This window comes from Pezoporus flaviventris, unplaced genomic scaffold, assembly GCF_033815535.1.
Source record: "Pezoporus flaviventris isolate CSIRO_AGI_PZ_B2104156 unplaced genomic scaffold, CSIRO_AGI_Pfla_v1 ptg000009l, whole genome shotgun sequence".
NCBI lineage: Eukaryota > Metazoa > Chordata > Aves > Psittaciformes > Psittacidae > Pezoporus > Pezoporus flaviventris.
The window spans coordinates 1,629,795-1,645,005 of NW_026892557.1; the positions used below are offsets into that span (position 1 = coordinate 1,629,795).

The following is a 15,211-nucleotide window of genomic DNA, read 5'->3' on the forward strand; positions in this document are numbered from 1 at the left end:
CCTTAGCAAGAGTATATGGGAACATTCATTCTCCATTTCAACACCCTGTGCCTATGGAATTCTACAGTAAATAATTAGCAACATTCCCAGCTTTCCAGACATCCTGACAATAAATTAGAGGTCAAAGAAATTTTAGATCCCTGCCAGAGTGCTCACTTTATTCACTTACCTATTGGAGCTGTGAGAGGACTTCAGGTATTTTGCAGAGATAATATTCAAAGACAGAATAGCATCCACAGCAGCTTCATCTACCTCTGCTTTATTTCTTATACGCCCTGGAAAAGGTAGGAGGGGGATGAATTTAAATCTTAAACACAGAAAGACTTTGTTTTCTCAGGGATCATTACAGACTATGTGATTAACAAGCAACTGTGGGTGGAAATGGCAAAACTTAGTTTTTCCTCTGGATCCTTTTCAAAAGCCTCCTCTCACAGCCAATAGCCATAAAGATGACAGAATCTGATACAAAGACAAACTACCATTAGTGCTTTTTCTTCCTTCCATAGCAACATGCAAAACAACAGACTCACCAACAACCAGCTCTCGCACGTCTTTCCAATGCAACTCACTGCCCTTCTCATGGATAATGGTGACTGTGATTCTGCGCTGGATTCCCTGGTAGAGTTCAAAACCAACAAGCTGATTAAGTATTCACACACACACAAACACAAACATCATCTATTTAGCACTTATACTACAAAAACGAAGCAAATAGGATCATTTAAATTAGCCTGTAACTGTGAACAAGCACCTATGCACTTCATAGCCCTACAATTAACTGAAGAGGAACATTATATTCTCATATGTAACAGAAGTAACACTTCTCTCATTCCACAAAGGCAGTTTTTTTAACCTAAAACAGTCCTGAAATTGCTGCTATTCTCTCAAAGATGTGTGTTGTCCCTGGGATATATCAGAATTGACCACCTAAAAAACCCAAATACTTCATTAATGTGTGGTTATATACTTATATTAAAGTATATACATCAAAAAAACAACTGTATTCACCAAAAGAAGTTACTAGAAAAAAGCAACCACTCATGTAGACATTCTCCTCCTTTGTTACATGTATCTGTTACAAGCCATAATACAATAAAACTCTGTGATAGCTGGGAAGAAGGTTGGAACTGCAAGTAACTGATGAAGACACTAGTAAATATAGAACTAGTATTTTTATTCATTTTTAATAAGGACATTATTAGAACATGGCCATTATTTCTAACCTACAAGAACTGTTCCTACTGTTTAAAAAACAGAGAAGAAATGCAAATCACAGGTAAACTCTATGAAACTCTACCACCCGGGTAATTATAGACCGGTCAGCCTTACCTCCATCCCTGGGAAGGTGATGGAACACCTTATTCTTGACACCATCTCTAGATATATCAAGGATGAGGGGGTCATTAAGAGCAGCCAACATGGCTTTACCAAGGGGAAGTCATGTTTGACCAACCTTATAGCCTTCTATGAGCAAGTAACTAGGTGGATGGATGACGGTAGAGTGGTAGATGTGGGTTTTCTTGATTTCAGTAAGGCATTTGATACTGTCTCCCACAGCATCCTCATAGATAAGCTAAGGAAGTGTGGGCTTGATGATCAGGTAGTGAGGTGGATCAAGAACTGGTTGGAAGGAAGAAGGCGGAGAGTTGTGGTCAATGGGGCAGAATCTAGCTGGAGGTCTGTGCCTAGTGGAGTCCCTCAGGGGTCGGTGCTGGGACCGGTGCTGTTCAGTATTTTCATCAACGACCTGGATGAGGGAACTGAATGCACCCTCAGCAGGTTCACTGATGATCCTAAACTGGGAGGAGTGGCTGACACACCAGAGGGCTGTGCTGCCATTCAGCGAGACCTGGACAGGCTGGAGAGTTGGGCAGAGAGGAACTTGATGAAATTCAACAAGGGCAAGTGGAGAGTCTTGCATCTGGGGAAGAACAGCCCCATGTACGAGTACAGGTTGGGGGCTGACCTGCGGGACAGTAGTGAAGGGGAAAGGGACCTGGGGGTCCTGGTGGATAGGAGGATGACCATGAGCCAGCAATGTGCCCTTGTGGCCAAGAAGGCCAATGACATCCTAGGGTGCATTAGAAAGGGTGTGGTTAGTAGGTCAAGAGAGGTTCTCCTCCCCCTCTACCCTGCCTTGGTGAGCCCGCATCTGGAATATTGTGTCCAGTTCTGGGCCCCTCAGTTCAAGAAGGAAGGGAATTGCTTGAAAGAGTCCAGCGCAGAGCCATGAAGATGATTAAGGGAATGGAACATCTCTCTTACGAGGAGAGGCTGAGGGAGCTGGGACTCTTTAGCTTGGAGAAGAGGAGACTGAGGGGTGACCTCATCAATGTTTACAAATATGTAAAGGGTGAGGGTCAGGATGATGGAGCTAGGGTTTTTTTTCAGTGATGTCCAGTGACAGGACAAGGGGCAATGGGTGTAAACTGGAGCATAGGAGGTTCCATGTGAACATCAGGAAAATTTTCTTTACTGCAAGAGTGACAGATCACTGGAACAGGTTGCCCAGGGGGGTTGTGGAGTCTCCTACGTTGGAGATATTCAAGGCCCGCCTGGATAAGTTCCTGTGTGATGTAGTCTAGGTTACCCTGCTCTTGCAGGAGGGTTGGACTAGATCATCTTTTAAGGTCCCTTCCAACCCTTAGGATTCTGTGATTCTATGAAAGGACCTGAGAATGTGAGAGTAGAAAAACCCTAACATAAACCCATAAACGATATTTAACTAGGATTATCTTTAGAATCCAGCTAAAGACAAATTATTCTTAAGGATTATTAGAGGCATTTAAAATGCACTGAGACTTGGTCACTTTGCAGAACTGTCTCATAGCCACATGCAGTGAGAAAGAATCAATGAAAGCTGAGTCCATGTCATCCTTCTGTGGCCTTGCTAGAGATGTTGGAGAACTCTGAGGGCACAAAAGGTTCTGGTCCCAAAGGTTCCTGCTTTCTAAAAGGCTTTAATCTTTCATGAGTGGAATGATAAGCAACAGACTAGGGGCCAAACATATTCTCCTCATAGCCCAAAGTTAACATGCTAACTACAGACTGAAAGATGACTGACCCTACAGCTATCATTAGACAGCTGTGTGGGACAGAAGAAGACATGAAAGATGCAAAATCCAGTCATAAGCCTTCTCAGGTGAAACTTGCTGTTCTACAGCCTTCATTAGTACCTGGTGAAGCAGGAATGTCCCTTGACAGGGCAGGCCTCCAGTGTGGTCCACAATAGCAGGAATATACCTGTGTGAGACAGTGAAATCAAGAGGCAGGAAAGATACGCTTTAGCATAGCAAATTTACTCTGCATCCTCAATATAATAACTGAAGAAACAAGAGTGTTTCTACTGACTCCCAGACTGGACTCTATTGCACCACTGTATCAGTGAAATATAGAAGTATCATACACTGTATTTCCATTACTTCTGCATAACTCTGTGGAACTTGCTTTCAACATAATCCGTAAGGACCTGTCAGGAAAAACCCTTCTCTGTAGCAGAGGTGAACATAAAATAGGGCCTGAAGCATAAAGTTTCTAGTGACCCAAAGAATCTGAACTCATGGCCTAAGTAGGGTAAGTTTCCCCAGCACCTGCTCAGCTGGTGTGCATGGGGCTTTTCAAAGTGGCAGGATCATGAAAGATCATTCTACCCCTTCAGTCCTTTCCAATGGGGGCAATAAATGCCAGCTGAATTCACACCCAGTAACTACAAACCAGCCAGGCCACTGCCCGATAACAATTGCTAAACATGAGCCTGGTGTGAGGGGAACAAAGGGTAAAAGATCAAACTCCCATCAATCACTGTTCTTAAGAAGCATAAAAGATGAATATTGGACTTACTCTCCTGTTGGCTCCAATTCACTGATCTCAAACCACACGAGGAGGTCGTACTTGCTCACACTCTGGCCCAAGCTGTGTTTGCTCAGAGGATTGAGCTTTGTAGCTGGCACTTAAAGAAAGAAATGAAAGAAAAAATGTATTTACAAAGACTGAACAATAGAAGCTTACCCAAGGGCTCATTACAGTGATCCTAGATCCTATATACATGTGCAGACCACATCTTTTTCCATGAAAATGATTGCTTACAGCAATCATTATTTAGCAAAGTGTTGGTTTTTAAATCTGAATTAGTAAAGGAAAAAGGTTAAATAATGAATCAAAAGTGTATCCAAAAAGCTTGTAGAAATATGCAGTCTTCCTAGATCCACAGAAAAAGAGGTTTCCAAATGTGCATCAGTTACTTTTTGGCTTAATGGTGATTTAGAATTGCTTAGGTCTGCTCATCTGCAACAGTACTCACCCATGAAGTACATTTTCCTTCTACACACAAGGAAAGGGGGAGGAAGAAAAAGAAAATCAGGAACTTAAAGCTTCAGTCCTCTCCATGTTACAAACTACTCGACTCCTGTGCCAGTTTAGATAATGCGTATGCAAAAAGGCTGAACAAGACTTATTCCAGAGCCATAATCCTGCCAAAGTATGTCTCTGAGCTCCTTATGTTTTGGTACTAGCGATTACTCCTGCCAGATCCTTTCTAATTCCTTTCATGCAAACACAGGGATAAACCATGTTAAAAAACTGAATGGGGTATCTGAAAACCTAGAAACAACCTGATATTCCTTCACACACACTTACACCACAACTTTTAGCTATCATTACATGACTTATCTGTTCACTCATTCTTATAAATGGGAACATACTAAAAGCTTAGTTCCTGTGCACTGTGACTGGTACTTGTGTAACTCTGCAATTGATTTTCTATTTTTTCCTCCTTTCACATATGCATCTCATTGCTTTTATTAAGCCAAATAATTATTCTCCCTTCCAGACCCTCAAGCCCCATTCTTCCCTGTTCAAGTGTTCTTTAGGTTCTCATATCTTCACAACAATATGTATCCTTCAGCTTCCACCATGACTGAACTTTCCATGCACTGGAAGGGCAGAACAGTCCCCAGTGAGGAAAAGGTCCCTGACAATGTGCATGTGTAGTCCCTTCTAAAAAGTAATAATAATAATAAAGAATTCTGCTTCTTTTCTGGGTAAAATAGTAGCTTCCTCGGAGAGACAGATTTTATTATTATCAGTTATTTACAGTACCACAACTCCATCATGCTAGGTAGCAAGCTTCAGCGTCACCATTTACTCTTCCCATTCATTACTCATGGTAGTCACTCTCTTATACCCATCATATCATATAGCATGTGACCTCATTACAGCTGGACTCTGCCGTTGATAGACAGAGGAACAAACACACAAGTCACTCAAGTTTACCGCTGAGCAAAGAAACTCAAAAGCACCAGAAGAGAAAGACAACAGAAAGACATATTTAATTAAACATGAAAGCCAGTTCTAGAAGTTCTCATGGACTTGCTCTGGCACAGTTAATAACCAGTGGGTGGGCTGGGTTTTTCTCCTTGCTTGCTTGTTTATTTTATTGTGAGGAACAGCATTATTAGTGGCAAAAAGAAGACAAAAAAAAGCAAACCTATACAGAACACAGCAGAACATTTCCTCTACAGATAGCTGGTTTTTCATATATAGCATTTCTCATCCCAGTATCACAAAACTATGTACAGAATACATAAATACACCCAAAGATCCAGGAAGTTTCAGGGCAGAGATCCAGCGACACAGAAAAATCTGTGAAGCCTAGCACAGTGGAGTTTATAGACTCACTATAAGGTTCTCTCTAGAACAGCCCTAAACTTAAGCACAGCATCCTCTTTCCATGACTACAACCATGGCAGTTTCTAGTCCCAAGAATACTACACAGTAAAGGAAGAAGGAATTTTGGAGCACGTTGTGGAACTACTTCTACATCTACCATAGATCAAGTTTGGCTACTAACCATCTCGTTTAGGAGCCCGCTCACTCTGACAACTGGGAACAGGCAGAAAGAGAAAAGGTGGCAGCTGGTCAGCTCCATCCTGGAAAGCAGCCACGGCAGAGGATGCAAGCACGTTGGCATGCTCGGATAGCGTGTTCAGCACATGCACGTTTACATAGCCAGACATAAGATACCTAATCAACTCAATTTTTCTTTCATGGTCTGCAAAGGGAATGGAACACACACAAAAAAAGGATGGTAGAAATATGCAGGTGAGAGAAAGCTGGAGAAGGAGGAAATTAAAAGGTGAAATGATATAAAAGGCACAAGAGTTCAGCATGCAGTATTACAAATAAGCAAAGAAAACCAAGGATCATTTCAATAAGACTGACCCACTACACAAGAATGTTAGAGAGCAAAAAGATGAAGCAGTTAATGACTAAGCAAATCTTCATTCAAGTGCTCAGTAAGCACATAAAGAGCCATAGCCAGATCTCATGGAAGATGGTCAACTCTTCAGGAATGAAACTCTACCCTTTAATGAACCAAGAAGCACTTCCTGCAAGAGGAGCTTGAAAAGAACACATAAAAGGGAAGATACCCAGCAAAGACAGCTCCAGTGCCCTTTGCAATGTCCACTCTTTACATTTCTTGGTGTCCTGAATAGCTTAGGAATACACCACAACCTTCAGGAGCAGGCATGTGATGTCAGAGTTAGAGAACTGCTCTCACCTGGCTTTGAGAGTGGCATAGGGGGAGGGAAGAATCTTCGGGAAGGCTGTGGAGGGCTATAGAGAAATGAAAACAGTTATCCATATAGAGGCAGCTAAACATAAACAATATATACAAATACACACATGGGCATCTATGTACACACGGACACCAACTACAGTCCCTCCACCCATTTTTGTCTTTCACCATCCCACAAAGACAGGTAAGTATCACCTGCCAGGAAAACAAGTGGGTCCAACACATGTCTCAGACTGACTTATGCCCTTTTTCTATTCTAACTTAATTAATGCTAGCTGTCAGTACAAAATTACTTACAATTTCCAACCACTTTACCCCTATTCTGAACTGAAAATTTAAGCAGGTAACAGACATCTCCCAAAATAACTTAAGGGAAAGGCCACGACTCAGCTGGCATTTCCTTTTAAAATCAGCACCTGCTTCCTCAGCCTCTTCTCTTAAGCTTTGAGGACTTAGACACTAGGGGTCCTTTCCCCATTCCAATAATTCAGCAACTTTGGCATTAGGATGTCAAGAGGTTGAGAATCCTTTTTCCCCCCATAATGTCTGTCTCTCCTCTTTTGTTACCTGCCATTTATGCATCGGGCCACTTGCCCTGAGAGCACACTGCCTCCTGGAGCACTGTTAAGGTTTACCAGAACTCTCTGAGATCACCACTCTAGTTCTGAGTACAATATTGTACCCTCTAAGAACAGGGTGGATACAGCTGTATTGGCAAAACAGCTTTTCATGTTTGAGCTGGCAGAACAATTCCATCACTCACTAACAACACATACTACACTGGGTAAATAGGCTGGTTCCAGCTCTCTTCCCACCTCACTCAGGAATCCTGTTTGTGAGGGTGTGCCTATACAATATCAGCAGTATGAAAGAGTACTGCCCACACTGCAAAGCTCACCTGAGCACGATCACTAACAGCCTTTATGCCAGAACAGCGAACAATACCTGTTGAGATCCTGTCCCTGCAGATGGAGAGGATGCTGCTGATAATGCCCAAAGACTTCAAACACAATAGGCTTGGTTTTGATGTACTCCACAAATGATTCCGTCACTTCCACAGCAATCTAGGAGGAAAAGTAAGGAAAGAAAATGAGACATACAAAGAGGAACTTCCTTTTTGGTTTAGGCATTCTACTCCCTGATAAAGGAGAAAATGAAAGCCTCAATATCAGGCTACACATTACCGAAGTATTACACAGTTCATAAAAATAGATATATTCAGTTCATCTGAGACCATAAGCATTGCTATTCACACAGATTTTATTTCCTGAATTCTAAATTGCTTTCATTGAGCATCCTGTGAAGGAAACAGAGAATTCAAAGGCAGGAAGTAGAGGTGAAACAGGAGAGTTAAATCTGCCACATATAATCATTCTGTATTTTCTTCTTTCTCCGCTGGGGATTATATCATCCACCTGATCACTCCTCCTGCTGTCCTTAATATTCCCCTTTCCCCCTTTTCCCATACACTTCTCATGATTATAATAAGAATACAATCAAGTCCCAGTGCTAAAACAGGCACTTATTATTCACGTGAAGTTTTACTTACATTCTGAACATGGTAAAACCCAAGGGGAGTCCCTCGACCATTGTTTTTGAGGGGTTCTGTTGAGAAAGCTTCATCGTGTCGATGTAAAAAGCTTTAAAAAAACAAAGAAATAAAAACCCAACAATAAACCTCCACAGAACCATTTAGTGAAGATTGCTGTGCTGTGAACCCTACACTAAAAGGAAACCTATATTTTTTCTGCTAGGACTTTACAGAGCTGAGTCCAAAGTCTTTGAAACCACAAATCCTGTGCTTGTTTTCTGTCCATTAGTGCTAATTTTCGTTCCCTTTCATAAGGGACTAACCCAAAACACGCTTACTTGAGAGCTACTGAGTTACTCAAGGATCTTACAGCTATCATTCCAGTTGAGCATGTGTATAATCAAATACCACCTTAAAAGCCATTACAAAGCAAAAACTGAAGATATCTACAGCTAGTCTCTGCAGAGTCCACTGTGACTCATGATTCCTTTCTGCAAACCCTTATTCCCTAACACCGTCCTAACACAAAGCAGGTACTGTTCGTACAGGACAAGTAACTGACAAGGTGTTTTTCTCCTCCATACCATACTGCTAGCAATGCAAAAGGCTTTCCATCAGACCCTCATTGCCCACTATTATTTGCACTATCAAACCCTTACTTGGTAGCGTAAATAAGGACAAATTCTTACTTGAACTGGCAGAAAATATCTGCGTATTCAGGAAGGATGCCGCTGGCCTGCAGCACTGTCACACGGAAGGTAAACACACTGCCCAGTTTCAAGTGATCACCAATTTCCTCAGTGAATCCTTCCATAGTCATCTTCCCATCCAGAGTGGCTGACTTCAAGTCTTAGGGAGACAGAAACACCCCGCATGAAACCACTTTTTTCTTCTTCTCCTCCCACTCTGCCCTTTCTTTTCTTAAAATACCCCTTCAGGACCAGTTTAGTCCCATCACACTTTTTTGTTTAAGCCCAAAATACTTGCTCATAATCAAAAGATCTAAACACCTGGGAACAGGTTGTGTACATTTCAAGTGTTCTTCAATCGAGTAACTCCAGCATGTATCACATGCAACCCATCAGTTACACCTCTCCCTATCTATTGTATTCTTGAAGGACACTCAGAACCCTTTCCTATCACTGACCAAAGTGTCCCAGATTTCCCTTCAGTTCTCTAAAACCACTATATATTTCTTGCTTACCCAGCTCATTCATTCTGTTGATCTCCTCTGGAGGAGTTGTAACCTCTGAATTCTGTCCTTGCCCTTCCACAATTCTTAATTCTTCCAATGACAGCCCAGAGCGAGTCATTGCAACTGAAGAAAAATCACTCTGAAACATTAAATGAAGCGGCATGTAACAGACTGGTTCTGACATCCCTTTCTTCCCCCACAGTATTCTTTTTTAGAAGCACAAACTACTGCACTCAAGGAAACCTAACTCAGTTTTAAGACTTCTTACCTTATCAAAATACTCATTGTCAAATGAGATTTTAGCTGTGCCAGACTGTCGAATGCCAGATCCATAATCTGGGGCTTCTTCATCAGCTAAAAAACAGAAAGGAAAAAACAGTGATGGGAGAGGAGAGGGAAAAACCCTCAGAGTTATCTACATAGAAACTCTGATTACAATGGAAACCAGTCCATAAAGCAGAAGAGGCCTCGTTCCAGTCAGGCAACATCAGATTAGAGTAAGTGGTGGAAAGAATCACAGCAGAAATCTGTCCACTGTGAACTCAAGTGTGGGAAAACAGCAAGACAAGCTCTGAAGATGCATCATGAATATACTTAACTTTAAAGAATCTTGAATGCAAAACAACTTTATACTGAATTTGATTATTTATTTACTTCTGATTATTATACCTGAGGTAAATTAACATCCCATAATGCAATGACCAACATGAAAGTGGATACTTACACTGATTTAAACTGCCATCTAAAATTCTGTAGCCATAAACTAAGCAGTAACACTAGCAAGTGTTATCAATGCATGTTTTTAAGTCTGAAGGGTGGTCCTGTCTGTTTAGCCTGTCCATCTAACCTCCTCCTCTTTGTGCAGAGGAACAATGAGGCCTGCTTAAACACCAGGTATTTTTTCCACAGTAAACAGATGCTTGCAAGAGAAATCCCATGATTCAGAATGTGTTCCAAAGCTTTGCTTAGAGACCAAATAATGCCATGGCCTTCTTTCAGGTGATGCCGCCAGTTCAATTTCTACTAGGCATGGTGTATTCTATTTATATGGATGGATAAATAGAGTATTGATTTGGAAATATTTGGTCAATGCTAAGGAGACCAAACCAAACTAGAAATGGGACTTTTGTACCCATTAAATAGATTTTATTTCACTTGCTGGTTTAGTCCCTGCCAGAGTTATTCTTACACTTCTTCAGAGGCTGAGATTTCATTACATGTTCCCAAGGAGAGCAAAACTTCCAGGGTTACCCTACCTAAAGAATACAGAAATGTTGGCAGTTAGCCACTGCTAGAAAGGACAAATTAGGGGAAGCATCTGTGCTCCCACCAGCACGGACACAACATGGCTAACTACCAGCAGTAAAACTCAACTAGCTCACCTCATACTGGAAAAGTCTATTAGCTGCTGACTAGCAGACTACAGTTAAGCTCTGGCACACATACAACAGCAGTTCAAAGCTGGATGAAGCAGTTACCATCCCCATGTATCCACCCTTCTCTTCTAAAAAGCTGGTAATTCTTGGTGATTAAACAGTATGTTAAAGCAGCTTCTAAGTCCAAACACATTTTAGTGAGGCAATGAAATGGGAAACTGCTGCTGATTTCTCTTTATAATATGTTCATACTGCAGGCCAGAAAGAAAACCTTCACTCGGTTTTTAGCTTTTAGACTTACTGACAGTAGTCAGCCCTTTCACTGTCTTCAAAAGCAGTGCTACATTAATTGCCAGATATAAACTTCAGAGGTCAACACCATCATTTTAAAAGCTTCTGATCTCTTTCCAGATTTATTCATGCTTGGTCCATATGATTCACACCAATGGAAAAAAATCAAAAGCAAGTTCATAATAAAGAACAAGTATTCTTCGCAACACTAAAATTATTCAGGCTTGAGTATAGAAAAGAGAGGTTTGATTTGTTTGCCCATTTTTTGAAGGGGCAGCTATTTGTAGCATACCAGAGAGGTGCAACATAAAGCTCAGAGTATCTCACCTGCTATAGCTTGCACTGCTACTCGCAGAAATCCTCGTACTTCTCCCTTCTCACTAACAACAGCTACTCTGTGTATAAGAGGCACCGGGTACAGCAGATTGCTCAAGTATACAAATGCCCTGGTAATAGGAAGGAAAGAAAACACAAACAGCATTAGGCAAACATCTGCAAAACCAGCCTGCAGTATTTGGTTGGCTAATGGGACATTCAAATCTTCAGTCTACTTTACTCCACCTATTAGACCTGCACTGTGGCCACGTATCCATATGGTCCACACATGGCTCTGCAGCAGTGTCAAAACTAAGTGAAGCCACAAAATGCTCTAAATAGAGTATACTGGTGACACAGGGCTTATATTAGTGAGTTACAGAACATATGAAGGACACAACTGAAGATGATGACTTTAAAGAAGGTAATTTTAGATGCACCACAGTTGTAAATGGAGCTGTTAGCAAGATGACAAAAGTCTAAGGAACTACTGAGTATAAAGAATTGTTTGAGTTTTCCACCCCATGAGTGGTTTGAAGTGATAAATTAAAAGGGAATTGATCTACTGTGTTCACACAGCCTCAAATATTTTACTGAACATATAAAATCACCATTCAAAACAGACTAACTGAATGTTTTCTCTCTCCATGTTCATTTGGTAACACCATACAGAGAGTAATCAGAAACCTCCAATAAACCGTGAGTCACCTCTTAGGTTTCTTGGAAGATTCACTGGGTGTATGGACAGTGGAAGACTGATGGTCTTCACAGCTAAATATCTTCAGGAGTATTGTATTTATTTCCTTTTTTATAAAAACCAAACCAAGCAACACAACAGAATTCTCATGCAATAACTTAGAAATTACAATTTACAATAGAAAAAGCAGCATTTAGGCCCAGTACTGGACAATCCTGCCATAACACTACCCTTTGAAGTTATAATCAAGCAGGGTCTGGTTTGGAACAATAAGTTAACAAGTTTTATTGTACAGATCTTTAATTGAAAGTTAGACTAATGTTATGAAGTTATTTAACTTCTGCAATGAACTGAGTTCTTAGAACACCACACTGCAGTGTGATGAGAAAACTTCAGATGCTGAGAAGCCCAATGAGTCAAGTACAGAACGGCTCTCAACAAGGGGAACAAATGAAAGGCTTGATTTAAGGGAGCTGTTTCAGAGTTCAGAAGAGTACTGACATGCATAGAAGTTTAACCAAGAGTTTCACCAATCATTACATTGTAAGTGACTAAGCAATTAATGAATTTATGCATACTGAGTTACACTAAACACCAGTCATTTGTTTAAGGTTTCCTTCTTGCAGTCCTTTTTTATTAGTCTTTATTATTAAGTATAGTTAATTACTCAGATTTATAACTGTTACTGTTTAATATTCAGAGGGAAAAGTCCTGCATGACACAAGAGGACTGGGAGAGAAATAAAGATGTTCACTGCCTCTGTCTGGAGACATCAGCTATGGAATTTGTTCTGTGAACACAGCAAGACTGATTCAAACTCAATTCCTTGTGACACACAGCTAAGGACCAGAGTGTTTCTCCTTGGTTTCACATGCCTGCTCCCAGAATGAATGAATTCTCTTGAAATGACAAGGTAGTCAAAGAGGTGTCAGTTGTGAACTAAAGGGACAAAAATAATGCTACTAAAAAACCAAAGTGGTGACACAATGCAATAGAGAAGAGAATGATTAATATGGCTCTAAAAGTAGCAAAACAACAAAAAATGAACAAAACCATACATCAACAACAACAAAAGAACAACTGCAACGTAACACTTGACTATGATTAGGATCTATTTCCTCTTCAGTCTGCTCCAAAGTGAGGGAAGCACCAATAAAGCAGGGGAAGGGAAGGAGAAGAGACTTAAATTTCAAGTACTAAAATTGAATGTTTAGCATATTTTCCTTTTTTCCTCTAAAAATAAAAAGATTTCCATTTTTACCTTTGCAATTGCAGGTGCTGCTCTTTGAGAAAGCAGCATCCCACCAGAAAGAAAACAGTCCCTCCCACTAACAAACTGGGATCGTTCACTTGGACTGGACCAGAGACGGTGCTCATGAAGGTATGGAGTCATGTGCTCACCACGGAAAACACACACAGTTTGAAAACCACATTTCAAGCTAGGGAGAACGGACATTTTTCCCCAATAGAAAGGGATGCACGTAGCTTTGCATTGATATGTATGTGACAGCTTCACTAACTAAACGAGGCAGTCATTATAGAAGTATTCCTACTTCAAAGCCAAACTGGTGGAAAGCATTAACTGCATGAAAAATGAAAACAGGTATTTATTTGCATGGCTAAAGTTCCAAAGCTGCTGTTCAACACATGACAGCCAGAGGATTCAGCTTTGTGAGCAGATCCAATTCTGCCACCTCAGTTCAATGACCATCCCAAGTGAAAAATACAGTATTTCTCATCTTCCTTAACTTCCCTCCATCCAGTCACCTGGAATCAGTTTAACTTAGAGAAAGAAAAGCAAATCATGCAAAAAGTTTTAAGCCTCCTGTTTGGTGCCGATAACGCTGGATCTCTTCTGTAGAATGGAGAGCAAGAGCACACTTGCTGTACAGAGAAAAGAACTGGTTTATGCAGCAATCCTGCCTTCCCGTGCCATTCCATCTGCTTCATCACAAGACAGTACCAAGTTAGGAGTGGATGAAATGTTAAGGCTCTCCTCCTCCTCTTCCCACATCTGGGAGCACTCTCACTCCCCCAACATCCTATCTGCGAGTGTCCCCTTGCACCTTAGCCCAGCAGACTGAAAGAGGGGGAGCTGTATTAGCAGAAAGATTGATGAGGTAAATGGCATACTCACAACAAAACTAGAACTTAAATTTAACAAACACAAATTTCTTTAAAAGAAAAAGTCAAAACAAAACCAACAGAACTCAGAAGGATGACATGTTCTTTAAATAACCACATCAATTCGAGATTCAAATAAAATGCCCCACAGTCCTTTCCCACCTCCCTTAGAAACATAGCAAATGCTTGCTATGTCACACCACTAAATAGAATCAGCCTTAAAGATAGCCCAGCATGCCAGAAGAGATGGCTAAAGGGACCAGCTCTTTGTTTTCCTTCTCTTTAACAGGTACAAATAAGACAGTCACAGCACAGAGAGTAAAGGAAATACTGTGACGCCCAAGGAGTTGGATAACTACGTGATCAATTCCTCCTCCTCCTCTCCTTCATGGCCTGGACTTATTACTGCTGATAACCCCCCCAAAAAGTATTAAAGCCTATTTTATTTCTGTCCTACACGTTCCACAATATACAAACCAGTACACAGTTTAAAGCGTTCAGGGACTTGGGGTTTGTTATAAATTCAATGCTACCTTGTGCTCAAGACAGTATCTACGTAGATGGACCTACCCCCTGGTATTTAGAAGTCACGCTGTTCAGAAGTAGAATTCTCATGCTGCAAGACACTGGAGAATCAAAATAGTTTCTACTCAGTGGTGCTAAACAGCCTAACTGCTTTCTGTGACAGAATCAGCACAAAAGACCAAAACAAGAATAGAAGAACAGAATAGAAACCAACAACTGGGAAAAGTCATTCAGCTGTCTACTCAGAGATACTACAAATGAAGTTTCACTCCTCAATGCAATTTACAGCCCGAGTTCTTTAGTATGTGCTGCTTGCATGGTTCAAGCCTAGCTGCTGCAGCTTCGCATGGCTGTCTGCAGAAACAGAGCTCAGTATTCTTTTTAATACATGGAAATGGGAAGCAAGTTGTGTAACTGCCAGGAAGCACGCCTGTTTCCATTGTACAATCTATTTGCTCAGCTTGTGTTGTGCTTCCTGAAGAGTCTGTGAAATGAAGATGAATAGCTCCCCTTTTTCCCAAGCACTGAAGGTCCCGCTCCAAAAGAACACACAACAGGAGAGTGTGCTAGGATGCCAGCA

General features: G+C 41.1%; 1 protein-coding gene across 9 annotated transcripts in view; it reads right to left on the reverse strand.

Moving 5' to 3' along the window:
- KIF1B (kinesin family member 1B) overlaps positions 1-15,211 on the reverse strand; it is a 92,433-nt gene that overhangs the window by 15,420 nt on the left and 61,802 nt on the right. For all 9 annotated transcript variants that reach the window (XM_061450145.1, XM_061450142.1, XM_061450138.1 and 6 more), the window contains 11 exons: positions 11,298-11,416; positions 9,572-9,657; positions 9,313-9,442; positions 8,798-8,957; positions 8,127-8,217; positions 7,523-7,641; positions 6,560-6,615; positions 3,841-3,949; positions 3,177-3,243; positions 531-615; positions 170-275 (listed from right to left, as the gene is read on the reverse strand). In XM_061450145.1, the coding sequence (XP_061306129.1) occupies positions 170-275; positions 531-615; positions 3,177-3,243; positions 3,841-3,949; positions 6,560-6,615; positions 7,523-7,641; positions 8,127-8,217; positions 8,798-8,957; positions 9,313-9,442; positions 9,572-9,657; positions 11,298-11,416 (1,128 nt within the window). The remainder of the gene's footprint in view (positions 1-169; positions 276-530; positions 616-3,176; positions 3,244-3,840; positions 3,950-6,559; positions 6,616-7,522; positions 7,642-8,126; positions 8,218-8,797; positions 8,958-9,312; positions 9,443-9,571; positions 9,658-11,297; positions 11,417-15,211) is intronic.